Source organism: Pleurodeles waltl, chromosome 7, assembly GCF_031143425.1.
Source record: "Pleurodeles waltl isolate 20211129_DDA chromosome 7, aPleWal1.hap1.20221129, whole genome shotgun sequence".
Classification (NCBI taxonomy): Eukaryota; Metazoa; Chordata; class Amphibia; order Caudata; family Salamandridae; genus Pleurodeles; species Pleurodeles waltl.
In genome coordinates this window covers 1,366,858,581-1,366,873,765 of record NC_090446.1, presented here as the reverse complement: position 1 = coordinate 1,366,873,765, position 15,185 = coordinate 1,366,858,581, and the positions used below count along the sequence as shown (strand labels likewise).

The window sequence follows — 15,185 nt, the reverse complement described above, 5'->3', positions numbered from 1 at the left end:
GCCAACATGTGTTTCGTCTAGGGGAGTGACCCCATGACTTCCTCAGGGCTGCCGTACTACTCCGTTATAAAGTCAATTGTAAAATTCACTCATCCTATTGGTCAAATTCAAAACAATGGCCCCCACATCGAATTTTCTCAAATATATCAAAACGATATTTAAAGAACCAACAATAACGGCATTCACGTCTAATGGCTGCAAGTACGCAGCCTGCATTTGAAATTCCATCATTTCACTTATGGAAACAGAAGGATCTGTTTGAAACCAATCAATTCCAGATTTGGTGAACTATACAGATGAACTCTGACGCTTATTTTCACCTTCCTAGAAAATAAAGATTCTGATTATGAGTATTTGTCTTGGACTTGAACATCTCATCGGTTTTTGAGTGAATTTTTTCCAATTGAACTTTCGTACTATTAACTGAAGCTGTGTGCTAATTTGATGTAGAGTGTATCTCTATTTATTTATGCATTTTTTTATGATTAAACTTGTTTTTTTCAGAGCTTATCAGAGCACCGCTATTTGAGTATATCCTTATTATACTGTTTGCTGACATGTCTCTGAGCACCCCTTTCTCCATTGTTCAACACCCTTATATTATTATCTCAATAGAATCTGCTGAGAGAAAACCTCAATCTGGCAGAGACCCTAGAACCTCAGTCTGGCATAAAGACTGCAGAACCTCATTCAGACACAGTGACTGGAGAAGGCTACCTGGAGATGAATAGTACCAGACTGACATAGAGATTTGATTTTCTCAGGTTTTTATAGTCTCTCATATTTTGAGTCTCATTCTTTAGGAACTGAAAAATGTCATGGGAGACTGTGATGCCTACAGAGTTTGCTTAAATGTTCTTTCTCAAAAGGCCCGTGCAACGTCTAGAAATCCAGACAAGTAAACCAGGCATTCCTCATCCTTACCTGCAATAAGGTAAGGCTTCATATTTACTAGTTGCGTTTAACATAAATGATCAGCTTTTAGTGTTAAAAAAAATAGATACTCTTCCCTGGTTGAAAATAGAGTTAGTTCACTTTGCAAATTTAAGTGGAGAAGTCAGGAAAAATCGGTCTGATCAGGCAGGGGGGTATTCATAGGTGTCAAATGATATGATAGCTATCACTCATAGATCAAACTGGCAATTAGAGGCTCAGTTGGTACTGAAATCGAAAATGCTGTTTTTTCACCACTTAACTCCAAAACTGGTTTGCATGCAACTTTTAAGATTGGTGCAGGATGGAAACATTTTTCTCAAAACAAATTGGTGGCAAAAAAGTGCCGATTGTAGCATGAAAACTCATATGCAGAAATCTTTGGAAACTGGGGGCAGTAGTAATCGTAGTGGTCTCGAGATCTAAGGGCAGCTTGCAAGAGAAAGACATTATAACTGCACAGTCTTAGAGGAGTATGCGATGGATTGATTACACTGATATAATTTCCTTGGAAATAGGGACTGCTTATGTTGAGGAGATCATGCAGACCGATATATCTGTGTAGCTTTAGACTTTTGCTACTGTTCCAAACAACTACTACACTTATACGGCACACACTATCAATGATCTGGTCTCTAGGTACTGGTGGAATTACTTATGACCAATGTCGGTGGTACTCACTTTACCAACCTCAGAAGGAAGCAATGTAGAGGGGCTCAGCGGGATTCAAACCTGTGAGCTTCAGTTTACACACACATCAATTCAATAGATATATTAGCCTAGTGAGCTGTCATGGCAGCCCACATTACAAGAGAACTAAACTTAGAACAGATAACTCTAGGAAGAGGAAATGTACTCACCATAAGAGTAAACCCAAAGCATTCAGTGACAAAGCCGCAGAAAACCAGAGAGACGCACAGCAGGGCTGTTGTGTTCTTCATCTGAAAGAGAGAAGGTGTGTTAGCTAAGCATCCACATGTCTTCTTCACCTTTGTTATGTGGCCATACAATAGGGGAATATATAAGCAGGCGAACAGAATGGTATGAATTAACATTTGGCAGACTGAAGTGTTCATGGGGATGCAGAGGATATTACCTCCACCATCCAGAGGGTACTCCACCCACCAAATTTAGAAATGACAGCACTGGCATCTGTAGCGGGAGCTAGATTAGGTCAATACCCCAGCACTATTTGTCCTGGCCCTCTGACCTTGTGCCTCACCACCCCATTGCAGAACGTGCCAAGAAGTGCACCTTGCCAGTCATATTAATTTGTCCAACTAATTTTAATTGCAAAGCAGTGTACAAACATGGGCATATAAATATATATGTATATAGCACCAGTAGGTAGTTATAGTTAGGACCTAGTTTTCATAGGAAAAGCGTTTTTTGTTTTGCCAATAACTTTTGCACAGTTTGATGAATCTTCACCAAATTTTCAAAACTAATACGACGGTCGGTTCAGCTGCTGTCTTGAAAAGTTTGGGGTGATCCGTCAAGTGGGGGGTAAAAAAAAGGGGGGTACTAAAATGCATTTTCCTCATGCATTTTCCCACAGGGTCTTTAGACATGACTACAGCCCCAACAGTTGAACGGATTTACACCAAATTTGGTAGGAAGCTATATCTTGATGAACAGATTGTGATTTTTGTTATTTAGTGTAAATCCATTCAGAAGTTTTGGAATTAATAAAGGACAAAGACATATAGATATCTGGCCAGAGCCTAAGCATAGATCTCATGGTGAGATGTGATTGGCTGTCAGCACTTCAACCAGGAAGTGCTGGCAGCCATCCTGGAACCATATACATGGTAGCACCCCATTTAAATGCATTGTAGTGAATGGCAGGTTTAGAGGTTCAAAAAAAGGGGAACATATAATGGGTGATAACAGATCTTAGTTACAATATAAATCATTTGTTGATGGTACCATAATACATTTAGGAATTGTGGTGTGTTCAAAGGTGATTTTACCCTGTGAAAAAGCTTTCTGCTGCTATTTTATGAATCATGTTGAGAGAAAACTGTTTCTCATGATTTTCCTATAGAGGTTATGGAAGGTGCTCCAGAAGCTAAAACTAGAGCATATTTTCAGTAAATTCACACTGTCTCAGTCATATGAAAATGAAGCCTGACATTCTCAGTAAAACCTGTACTTCCAAAAGGAGCAGCCTGTCAGTTGCTTCCCTTGTGTTCTACTGCAGCCTCCCAGAGGGTTGTAAAGAACAAGAGCGTAAGCAGTCTTACTCCTGAAGCCACCTTGAATGAATCAAACTGGTAACATTTAAAACATTTAATTTAGAAAGGAACAAAATGAGGGGTTCATTTTGCCATAGAAATTATGAACGCCATCTTGATAGAATCAAAGTGGAAAACTGAAAGTATTTTCTACTGAGGATACTGCAGTAAATGAGGAAATTAGGGAGCTTCATAAGAAATAGTTCTCCCACCATGGCCACCAGAGAAAAAGGAGCCCAAATTTAGCACAAATATCACCCACATATAGCACAAGTATAGCCTAATGTCAAAGGTTGCAAACCACTTAGGACCTCATTTATGAGGCCCAGGTGGGACACTGATGCTCTGGTGATGCAGTGTGCCAGCCAAAATTTACAAGGCCACGCAAAGCCGACTTGTGTGCCTTTTCATGGCCTTGTAAATAAGAACCCCTTTTATGTTCAACACTGCATGAAAGGGGTGTTCCATGGCTGTTGCTTGGGGTGTTCCCACACAACATCCATAGAACCCATGGGAATCTGACGCATTCCCAGATTTACAAGTCTGGGAATTCGTCAGATTCCTATGCCACCTCAGGGGTGGCACAAGAGTGATGTAACAGGGAGGAATATATTCATTTCTCCCTGTTGTTTCCTCATTTAATTAATTTCCCTTCCTGCACAAAACAATCATCCTCGCAACGCAGGCACCCTTGCACCAATCGTGCAAGGGTGTCTGCATTGGCTTATGGAAGCAATGTGTGCACCAGCAGAGAGGGAGAAGACAGAAATGTGCCGTATCTTGTAGGTATGGCAAATTTATGCCCTTTCCCAGTGGCGCAGGCTGGCACAGCAAGGCACTTGCTGCACCGCCCTGAGCCATGGGCCTTGTAAATCAGGCCCTTAATTTTTTTGTTCTTTGCAGTTTTATATAGCACAGACTTGACCCAAAGGTATTGGAGTGCTTTACATGAGCATCAGTTACATTACACAAGGACACATTCATTTTGGTTTTAGGCATGGAGAGATTAAGTGATCTGCCCAGAATCACAGGATGTCGAGCTGATGCTGAAACTTGAACCTGGTTCCCCAGGTGCAAAGTCTACAGCTCTGGCCATAACACAAAATCCTCTCCTCTAAGTGTAACATATAATCAAGTGATCAACCGGATAAAAAAAGGTCCATGGAACATGGTGGGCAAAAAGGAGGGAGCATTGGTATGCACAGACACATCGGAGGGCAGGGGGAAGGAGGGTAGAGGCAGCAAGCTACGTACAGAGGCTAAGCAGGAGGGCAATAATGGGGCACAGAATTGGACAACAGCGAGCAGGATGAGTGGGCAGAGATATCAAGCTATTTGGAGGGCAGTGGCAGCCCGTCAGACCATGCAGGGCAGGAGGTAGGGGGCAGGAGCATGGACTTGTACAGCAGAGGGTAGGGAGGCGGTGGATGGGGCAGCAAGCTAACTGTTCAGGGCAGGCAGGAAGGGTAGTGGCAGAATAACAGCCACACAGGACTGTAATGAGGAAGCAGGACCATGGACTTGAACAATGGATGGCAAGGAGGAGTGGGGGCAGGAGCTGCAATCTTGGGGGGGCAGTACAATACCAGGCCCTGCGTCCAACCCACCGTACATTGCAATGGACATCTTACTTAAGGTTTAAAAAACACTAGATATTCACTGAAGGAAACAAAAGTTACAGAGACGTTATAGTTAGGAAATAGAATTTTAAAAAACTTAGACATTCACTGAAAAACCAAAGGTTACAGGGATGTTATAGTTAGGTTTAGATATTACACACACAAAAACATAGAAATTCAGCTGTTATAGTTAGAGTTATTTCAAGTAACTACAACTCGTGCCCTAAGGTAACCATAACTCATGCCCTCACCATGCACTGCTAATTACCCCAGATATTACATCACTCTTGACATTTCTATGACATCATTGATAATAAAACTGTAATATTTGCAGTAAATATATTGATTATTGATAAGAAAACTGTGCTTGGTGAGGGCACGAGTTATAGTTACCTTACGGCACAAGTTATAGTTACTTGAACTAACACTAACTATAACAGCTGAATACATATATATGTGTGTGTCTGTCAGTCAAAAGTTATGTTTATTTAGACCATATGTGTGTGTGTGTGTGTCAGCCAGACAAAAGCTATATTTATTTAGACCATATTTAGGCTACAGCCTTTACAACAATCCACTTTAGTTCCACCTAGCTACATAAAATAAATTATCCTAGTAAATACTATAATATACAATAAATTTAAACATTTTAAAACATTATGGCTATCACACACAATTATCTATAATAATGTGTGTGTGCAGTGTATATATACAAACACACACACACACATACAGTATATATATATATATATATATATATATGCATATATATATATATATATATATATATATATATATATATATATATATATATATATATATATATATATATATATATAAATGTAATAATATATCTTGGAGATGGCAGATGGCCCCACCAGTTTGATCTGTGGGTCTGTAGGCATATGTATGCCTCCCCTAACTTTTACTTCTAGGCATGCCACTGGATGAGCCGACTGCAGTCGTCTCTGTACACTGAAAGGAACAGCCGCTATGGCAGTTTCTTTCAATATACCAAAAGTTTGTTTTACATCTACTGTGGGCTTTGACAGTCATACACCAAACTATTTACTTTTTTTTATTTTGAAAAACAAAAAAAACAATGGCCCCCACACCCTGGGAGTTTTCTCCCAGGGATTGTGGATCATTACTGTGTTTTTTCCTATCCCACATCAGCAGATTTTTCCTAGTGGTAACGGACAGGAAAAAAAAGGCACTACCCATCCACCCTAAATAGGGTGGGTGTTGTAATATCCTTCCTGCAAGGGCCCCTACTCCATTGGGCCGTTAAAGGAACTATTTTGTTGATGGAGCCACCGGTTTTTTTTTTGACGTAACGCTTAAGGTCTGCCTGACTCTGCAAGAGACGGGTGGACCGAGGGTCCTTCAAAAGTGAAGATAAGAGAGAAACTTGACGATAACTGTGCAATCCACAACTATAAAATAAGGGAAGTTATCAGGCAATCCATCAACCAAACCACTGGAAAAGTCACAATCACCAGGCAATTCTGCTCCAAAATGCAACTGAAACTAAAACAAACAGGAGTGGATTTATCTTTAAGGTTTACCGTGCAGCCTAACCTGTGAGATTGGGTTTCCCAGTAGAGAATCTTGTTCCTAGAAAAAAAGTAGGGGTTGAGTGGTGCAGGCAAATCCTAAACTAAAAATCTGAAGGATTCATGTGTACTAATGGGCTCCCAATACCAATCCTCCTCCTGTTCAGCCTGCCTATGCCCATTGGGGACATTATACAGTATATGATAGTGAAAAACATATTGCCTGTGATGCTTTACATATTTGGGCAATATGGATACCAGCCTGGCTGTTAGGTAGAATAGCCCTACCAGTATTAATTTTGCCCCAGAGTGTAAAGCCAATAGTCAGGCTAGTTTTTACAATCTCGGAGTATGCAAACCATAGTGCTGCCAGTTTCCATAATCCTCAGGACATGTAAAACACCACAGCTAAACCAGTATTGGCTCAGTAGGTATGAACAATAGTGGACTGGTAATACTAAATTATTTCTACCCAGATGTACTATCTATTCAGTGTGAGTCCCACATCTCCCATGTTGAAATTGGCTCTCCCTGCAAAGTCATCCCCAAATGTTTTGCCTTAACCCCCCTGTTTCTGAATCCATTTTTGTTGGCTTTTACGACTGCTAACTAGTGCTAAAGTGCTTGTGAACTCTCCTTTAAACATGGTAAAATTGTCATACACCCAATTGGCACATTTAATGTACTTGTAAATCCCTAGTAAAGTGGTATTACAGTTACCTAGGGCCTGTAAATGCTACGAGTGGTCCTGCAGCACTTTTGTGCAACCCACTTAAATAGCCCTTTGAAAGTGTCTCAGGCTTGCCATTGCAGCCTGTGTGGGCAGTTTAAACCGCCATTTCGACCTAAAAAATAAACCTTTTGCCAGGGCTAAACCTTCCTTTTTAATACATATATAACCCCTTGGGTAGGCCCTAAACAGTACATAGGGCAGGGTGCCATGTATTCAAAAAGTTAGACATATACCGTTTACTTTTACATGTCCTGGTCATAAAAAACTCTTAAATTCATTTTTATTACTGCAAGGTCTACCTCTCCCATAGGATAACACTGGGGTACATTATTACATTTAATAAGTTATCCCTCTCAATTGGGGGCAGGTAAGAATGTAGAATTTTGTGTTTAAAGAATTGTAATGTAAAACCCTCTTTAATAATAAAGTCGGGTTTTTATGTCAGAATTCTGAAATTGACACTGAGAACATTGACATTTTCTTGTCGCAACTATTGGGGGCATGTAGCTTGTATCCTGGGGCCACATGACTAGATGTATCTGGCAGTTGGTCTTTGTGTATTGCTTCCAGATTGATTTGTGGGTGTAGCGGTCACATACCACACTTGCATGTCACAAAGACTCTGCCTCAGCACACTCACAAAGGGTTTCACACCAGTCTACTATGGCCCAGACAAGCTTGGGCCAGGGCAGGGAGGCAGGAAATTCCACAACAACCGTCCGCTACACGCAGAAGGATCTTCACAAAACTGCAACAACCATCGGCGATGCTCTTCAGCTGCTCCTCACGGCCTCCTCCACTGCAAACTGGTCTCTTTGCTCTAGACTTTAGAAGGTAACTCTTTCAACAAGACTTACCTGGTCCTTGTATCCTGCCCACTCTTGAACGTGGTTGGCCTGAACTTGTGACTTTCACCCAGCGCTTTATGCTTTCAGTCACTATACTTACCTTTGAAATTGCATAACTCCAATTCTACTGATTGGATTTTTGTCATTTTGGTGTAAAATAATTTATTAAATTTTACTCTATTTTTCTAAATTGGAGTGGGCTTTTTCTTATCTTGTGTTTTTGCTCTATTACAGTTTGAAGTGCTTTATAAATGCTTTACACATTGCCTCTAAGTTAGGCCTCACTGCTCTTTTGCCAAGCTACTGTAGGGATAAGCATAGGTTACTTTGCTTGTGTTTCACCCTGACAAGAATTATTGTTGCTGCTTATGGAGGGCTTAACTCCCCCCAACCAGTAACCCAATTTTCTACATCTCCACTGTAGGTAGTTAAGTCACACTATTTATGTGCTACACTCTGTATCAACCATAGGATCAACCTATACAGACAATGGCCTGGAATCTATGTTAATGAAAAAAAGTTCAATCCCCAGCCTTGAGGATCCTGTCACAGTCCAGAGGCTTTATTGTGATTTTGGATTGTGTGGAGAGCTAACTGCCAGACTGGAAGAAACATCCGGGGTCCAGGATTCCACTTAATCAAGAGTAGTACAGCAAGTATTTAATGACAATACAACTTCACACATTCGTCCTTGGCTGGCAGCAATCAGTCATTTGTATTGACTGCAGCTCCCCCTTAATTCTGACATCTGGCTGTTTGTCCCCCACCTTTCTTGTTTTCTCCCTTCCCGGTTCCCTCCTCGGGTCAGATGTGTTACCCAGGACTCTGTTTGTTCATGTTGATCTTGGTTTTCTTTGCTCCTGTTGGTGGCTCTGCTGCAGTAGAGAGAGCTTCTGTTTCCTGGGTCTGCTAGGGGTCAATGCTAGTATCATAAGCGATGCTCTAAATATTGCAACTCCCACCTTCAGTTGGGTAAGCCAGTTCTCCTGTGGTGTGGAATTCTTAGCTGTTGAATAGTTGCTATCCCCTGTGAGGGGAATAGACCCTTGGTGCACTACTCAATGGTAGCATGTGAGTGCTCAAATGAATCCTCTGTAATGCTAATAATTTTTTTAGATATTTATTCTTGCTGTTAATATTACAATACTGACATCACATTGTTCTTAGAATTCGTCATCATCACTAGTTTCATCTTAAATCAATGTTGCAGATTTATATCATAAAGAAATCATGATGTTCGCTCAGCAAATAACATTGCATCCCCAATTAATTTTGAACTGGTTAGTCCTTTATCAGGGGGCTACACTTGCTAAGTTGTACATAAACTGTAAATCAAAATGAAACAGGAGAAATATTAATCGAAAGGTGTGCGAAAACAGGGCTTTTTGCAGTGCCCCCAACTTTTTTGGCCGATACCAATGACTTCTGACTGATTATGTCCTGGGCTTAGCTAACCAGGCCAAGGGGCAGTATTCTGTTTACACAGCTATATGGTAATAAGGCATAATTGCAGTTGGCTCTGACAACCTACGATAGGGCATGTAGGTTTAGAGGCTGAGCAGATTTATTGCATATAAGAGCGTACTGCTGTGTTGCCTGCTGTCAGTTTAAAAGCCACCCAGGCCTTGCAGGCTGCTTTTAAAATAAAACTATATCCAGATTTGGCATTGGAATTAAAAGTACTTTCAAAGTCTTAAACTACCTTATTTTGACATACAAGTCACCTCTTAGGTCTGCCCTTGGTGCCCCAAGTGTTGGGTGCATTGTAATAATAAGCAGGATCATTATAAAAGATGTTTTATATGCCCTCATGGGGGAAAGAAACCTGCCCTTTTTGTATTTCCCCATTGTAGCACTACTAGCTCCATAGGTTAGCATGGGAAGGCTTTATTAAACTTTAATAAAGTATAATTGTTGACAGGAGTGTGCTAGAACAGTCGATTAAGGGTCACAATAAGTTACAATGAATCCAACAACTTGCCAAGGTTAGATTTATTCAACTATTGCAGGAAAGTAGTTTTAGAACTGCTTTCCTAAAGTTACCTAAAATCAGCCCTGTAGCAGCCTCTCCTGATTGGTCAGTCGTTGACAGGCTGAGCCAATCTGCTCTGCTGAAGTGTGAAGTGGTCTGGGCTGAGACAAAGGAGACATCTGGTACGAAGAGATTGGCTGCCTGCAGATGCCAGGACAGGAAGGGGGTTGGGTAGCCAAACTGGTCCTCAAAGAGAGAAGAGCAGATAGTGCAGGACCCAGGCCCACCCCACAAACTGCTCCTCCAGCCAGATGGGAGCCCCTGTAATTGAATTAGGAGAGGGGCTAGAAGCAGAGTGTAGGTGAAAGTTAGCCACATCTGTGGGAGGGCTTAGCCAGAGCTGAGTCTCCAGGAGAGATTTTATCCATTTTGAATTTTTGAGGAGCAGTGTTTTTTGGGACAACATTATGCCACACTTCTAAGGAAGTTGTCATCATAGAGGGTGGCACCCTGTACCCCATTAGCCAGGGGTTCCCCTTGTTTGCCAGACCAAAAACCTGGATAAATATGGGAGAGCTGCCCAGCAACTCAGATCCCTGTCAAAGAAATATGAAGAAGAAGGACTGCCCTGCTGAACACCTGGTCTACACCAAGAGAGGACTGCACTCACAAGGACTGCACCTAATACACACACTGGGCTTCACCAAAAAGAGGGCTTTGCTTTGCTTCCAAGACTCAGGAGTGGACGCCCTTAAACTAAGATATAGAAAAGAGCTACTAAGAGTCACCTGCATCAACTCCTGAAAGAAGAGCACAGCTGACCAGCTTTCAGTGAACTTTTAAGGATTTGACCAGGTGCACTGTGGGAATTGAAGTCCGAAATCTCTTAGGAGCAAATCAGAGCTTCTGGGACCTTTGCAGGTGTTGTGGACCCTCCAAGACCCTGAAAGGACCTTCTGAAAAAAAAAGGTCCAGAAGTTTTGAATCATTTGGAGATTTTTTGTGAAAAAGCTCCATAAGTTGACCGACCTGTCTTTGCGAGTCAAGCTGGCGACGTCGAACCGCGACTCAGCCTGAAATTGAGGTTTGCCCTCCTGAAGCTCCAGAGTTCTTCGTCATTGACAATGAAAACCAAGACCTTCAGGAATCACCAAGGCCTTGAACTGAAGCAAGCCACCGTTGTCAAACTGCAACCCGGCCTGCTGAGGTGACTCGCTCGATGTCAAGAGAAAAAGCTCCAACAAAGTGACTAAGTACGAAGGTAAAAACTTGACTGGCCCCAACCACTCGCTGTATCCAACCCACGCTCCAACGTGGTCAGCCTAAAATTTTGATTTGGTCCCAGTTCAGCACAACCAGATAGCTGCTGTGGCCGCTTTTCACTTTTTGATGCTAGAAAGCCCTTTTTTACATTTAATCTTTAAAAATGAATATCTCTGGTTCCCTACATATGATTTTTTTAATTTTGGTGTCATTTTAAAGATAAATATATTCTCTATTTGTTTATAAATATTAATTTGTTTTGGATTTTTATTGTGTGTTGTTTCTTACTTATTTACTGTTTTGTTGATGTTAAATGCTTTACACACCTGTCTCCTATGTTGTGCCTGACTGCTCGTCAGCCCAGTTACCATGAGTTGAGCAAGGATTAATTTATTGAGACTTTGACTTCGTATTTCTGTAATTTTTGATGATTTTTAATTGTGATCTAGTATACCTATCTGTCATCTGTCAAGGTTTTTTTTGGATTGGATGTTTATTGGTTATTTTTAGATAATGCTTTTGTGGTATCTAAATGTGTTTTATACTATTTATAGATTTGTAATATGTATCTTTGGATGCACTTTTATGGCAACCGCCGAATAAAGTTCTTTGACTGACTGACTGACTGAGACTTTGACTGGGCCGTTTTTTGTGACTGTGGTGTTATTACTAGCTATAGGTACCTGCCTGCACCTACTAATAAACCACTTTCCAGCGAAAGTCAAAGGAGGAGGTTTGCAGTTAATACCAAAACCCTTGATGTGAGCGCTAAAGATCAATCAACAGTGGTTGTATAAATGGATGTTTCATAATGTGTCACTGCTGGTTATATCTTTAATTCACCAGTAAAAGATGGACATTTAGTGGTACACACAGATCTTAATATATTGTGCTAAAGCACTATGCATTCCATGTATAATGGACATTGCCCTGCGTTTCCACAAACTATTCCCATAACCAAAAATGTGACCAGGATGCCAAGAATGTCATCATTTCCTTATGTGATGCCTAGGGCCACAGGAATTAAGCAATTCTGCGTCCACAGCATTTTTCACATCATTGAGCGTTTGCCACATTTGCTACATAGTCTATCATCTTCTGCATAATCTACAGATTTTAACCAAAAAAGTGTTTCTAGCTCAAACGGATCAAAAGTTACTAAAACGTGGCACTATGTATTCACACATATTGGAACACCCTTAGCAAAAGTAAACTGGTCATCTTTCAGTTGCTTATTTATTTGGTTGTTAAACTGGTACAACTGAGGTGAAAGTTTTTCGCAGACAGTATTAGCATGCGTAAAAATAACAGAATAATGAAGTAATACAAAAAAAATGGGCCTCATAATGTCACATTTGCCTTTTCTTGCCACGTAATTTAGTTAACTCTGCCATATAATTTGGTGCTCCTCTGTCGCATAACTCCAGTGGCCCTAATGATACTGAATGCTGTGTTCCATTGTGTCAATATTAAGAGGCTGGTCATTTGGAGAAAAAATATATATATAATACATGTGGTTAGGTTTGATATAGAGCACTTCAAAAAAGGGCAAATGTGTGCTTACGCCTCATTATTTGTCAGTAGTCATAAGTAACGTGGAACAAATGCTCCTGCGTAAATAGTAGGAGTAAAACTGACTGCCACGTACAACATAACAAACAATGGTTGTACAGTGAAACGCTGATGTTAAAGCATACGTGGCAACACCAGGGGACAGATGTACGACCTACAGTGTTTGCGTCTCACAATTAGCATTTTTTTGTGAATTGCAAGTCGCAAATACTGATGTACAATAGAGTCTGAGACAATGTTTGCGATTCCCACATGTGTCGCAAGGGACTTCCCTCATTAATATTCATAAGGCAGGTCGCAATTTGCGACCTACTGGGAATGGCCAGCAATCACAGGGATGGTGGCCTGCTGGGTGTCAGCAGACCACCATGTCTGTCACTGCTTTTTTAAGAAAAACAGTTTTTGTTTTTAAATGTATCCCATTTTCCTTAAAGGAAAGCGGGATACATTTCAAAAATAAAAATGAAAAGTTGTCTTTTCATTTCTTAGAGTGGGCAGTGGTCCGTGCTCCGAAAAAATTTTGCTGCCCCCATTCACAAAGGGGAAGGGGTCCCTTGAGGATGCAGTCCCATTTGCAAATGAGTTACTGCCTCCTTCAAGGAGTTGGTAAAGTATGAATGTTTTGCGATTGCGTTCTCGTTTGCAAAATATTCACACATACCAGTGCAACTCGCTATTAGGAAGGTATTCTCTTTACACACCCCTTCCTAATGGCAACTCGCAAATCCTATTTTGCGAGTCAGTTATAGCTACTGACTCGCAAAATGGGGTTGGTACGTGCCAACATGCATTTTACTGGTCGCAAATGACTTAATCGGCCGTTTGCGACTGGTAAAATGCATCGCACATCTGGCCCTGAGTTATCACAAGAACGTGTTCATTAAAGCTTTCAATGCTAAATGAGTAGGTATCGAGTGTTTAAGCCTCTGGGTTGATGACTATACTGGAATGGCCACTTAACTATCCTCGCTTCAGAAAACAGAATGGTCATATATATGTTGTACAAAGACACTCACGTGTCACGTGTGTCATGTGTATGATGTACTATTGCTCCTACTGTGAAAAACCTATTGCATCACACAAATTGTGGCTGGAAAAGTTGCTGCTAGCTAGCATACCTTATATTAACTCACAAACATGTGGAATGTATTCAACACTATTGCACAGGACCTCAAAAAGACAATTGGGTGATTATATTCTTGGAAGACTGAGCTTCTGAAAGCTCCTTTACCAAATGTAATACATGCAGGTCTACTAACATCCTAAAGAGCGGCCATACTGAAATAGCTTAGTGACTGAGCTTACTTATACGAACACTACTGATGTAAATTTTACAAACATAGCATTGTACTAAATTAGATCATCAAACCAACAATGGTCCTCTGAATAGAAAAACTGGGCAGAGCCCAGTTATGTATGTTAACCATTATGTACACTCTGTTATTACATCCTAAGTAAATTGTTGTATAGCAAACAATGTGTAAGAAATAGGGCACCTCTGTGGGAAAAAACTTAGCAAACACATTACTGCCATGCTCAGACGTGTCCTAATGTCAAAACACAGAAAACATTGTTTATTAGGTAATATTGTCACAAAAACATGACATCTCAGCTCTATCATTTAAACCCCTGGGTGGAATAGTGTCTAACAGTTTCAGCCAAACAATTTCTGGTTGCAGCAATTTATTTGTGATATCACTACTTGCCATTGGGATTACCATTTCTAGTAACTAAAACTTGAGTTGGCTCACTTTGGGGGTTATTACAACTTTGGAGGAGGTGTTAATCCGTCCCAAAAGTGACGGTAAAGTGATGGATATACCACCAGCCGTATTACGAGTTCATTATATCCTATGGAACTCGTAATACGGCTGGTGGTATATCCGTCACTTTTGGGACGGATTAACACCTCCTCCAAAGTTGTAATAACCCCCTTTGTGTCTTTTCTCTCTGAAATAAACACATATTCAACTTGGCATTCTTTTTCCAAAATTTTATGTTCTGAGATACTGGTCTTCAATTTACATTCTGTCTTGCCCAAATACAGCACTCCACATGGACATTGTAGGGAGAAGGTACAATTAGAAATATACTATGTTTTTCTCTATTTCAATTACATTTACAGTTGATGTATAACTTAGTAAGTTGACCCCTCTAATAAAGGATCAACCAGTCTGAAATGCATTATGGGCACAATGTTATTTGTTGGATGTACACTATGGCCCTCATTACGACTGCGGGGGTCTTTTTCGCAGTGCTGGCGGTCTTCCGATCACCATATTATGACTGCCACCAGATGTCCGCACCACCGGCATTCGGATATCCGGCAGCATTCACGACAGTGGTCGGCGGTGCTTAGACGGTTCCACTGCCAGCACCGCCACGCCAGAAAAAGACCGTCCACAGAATTACGACCAGTAATTCTGTGTGGCGATCTTCTGGTGGCGGGGTG

At 40.9% G+C, this 15,185-nt stretch overlaps 1 protein-coding gene across 1 annotated transcript in view; it reads right to left on the bottom strand.

Moving 5' to 3' along the window:
• Nucleotides 1–15,185, bottom strand: part of LOC138247051 (galanin peptides-like) — a 77,879-nt gene that overhangs the window by 39,992 nt on the left and 22,702 nt on the right. The window contains exon 2 of the mRNA XM_069201801.1: nt 1,794–1,874. Coding sequence (XP_069057902.1) covers nt 1,794–1,874 — 81 coding nt within the window. The remainder of the gene's footprint in view (nt 1–1,793; nt 1,875–15,185) is intronic.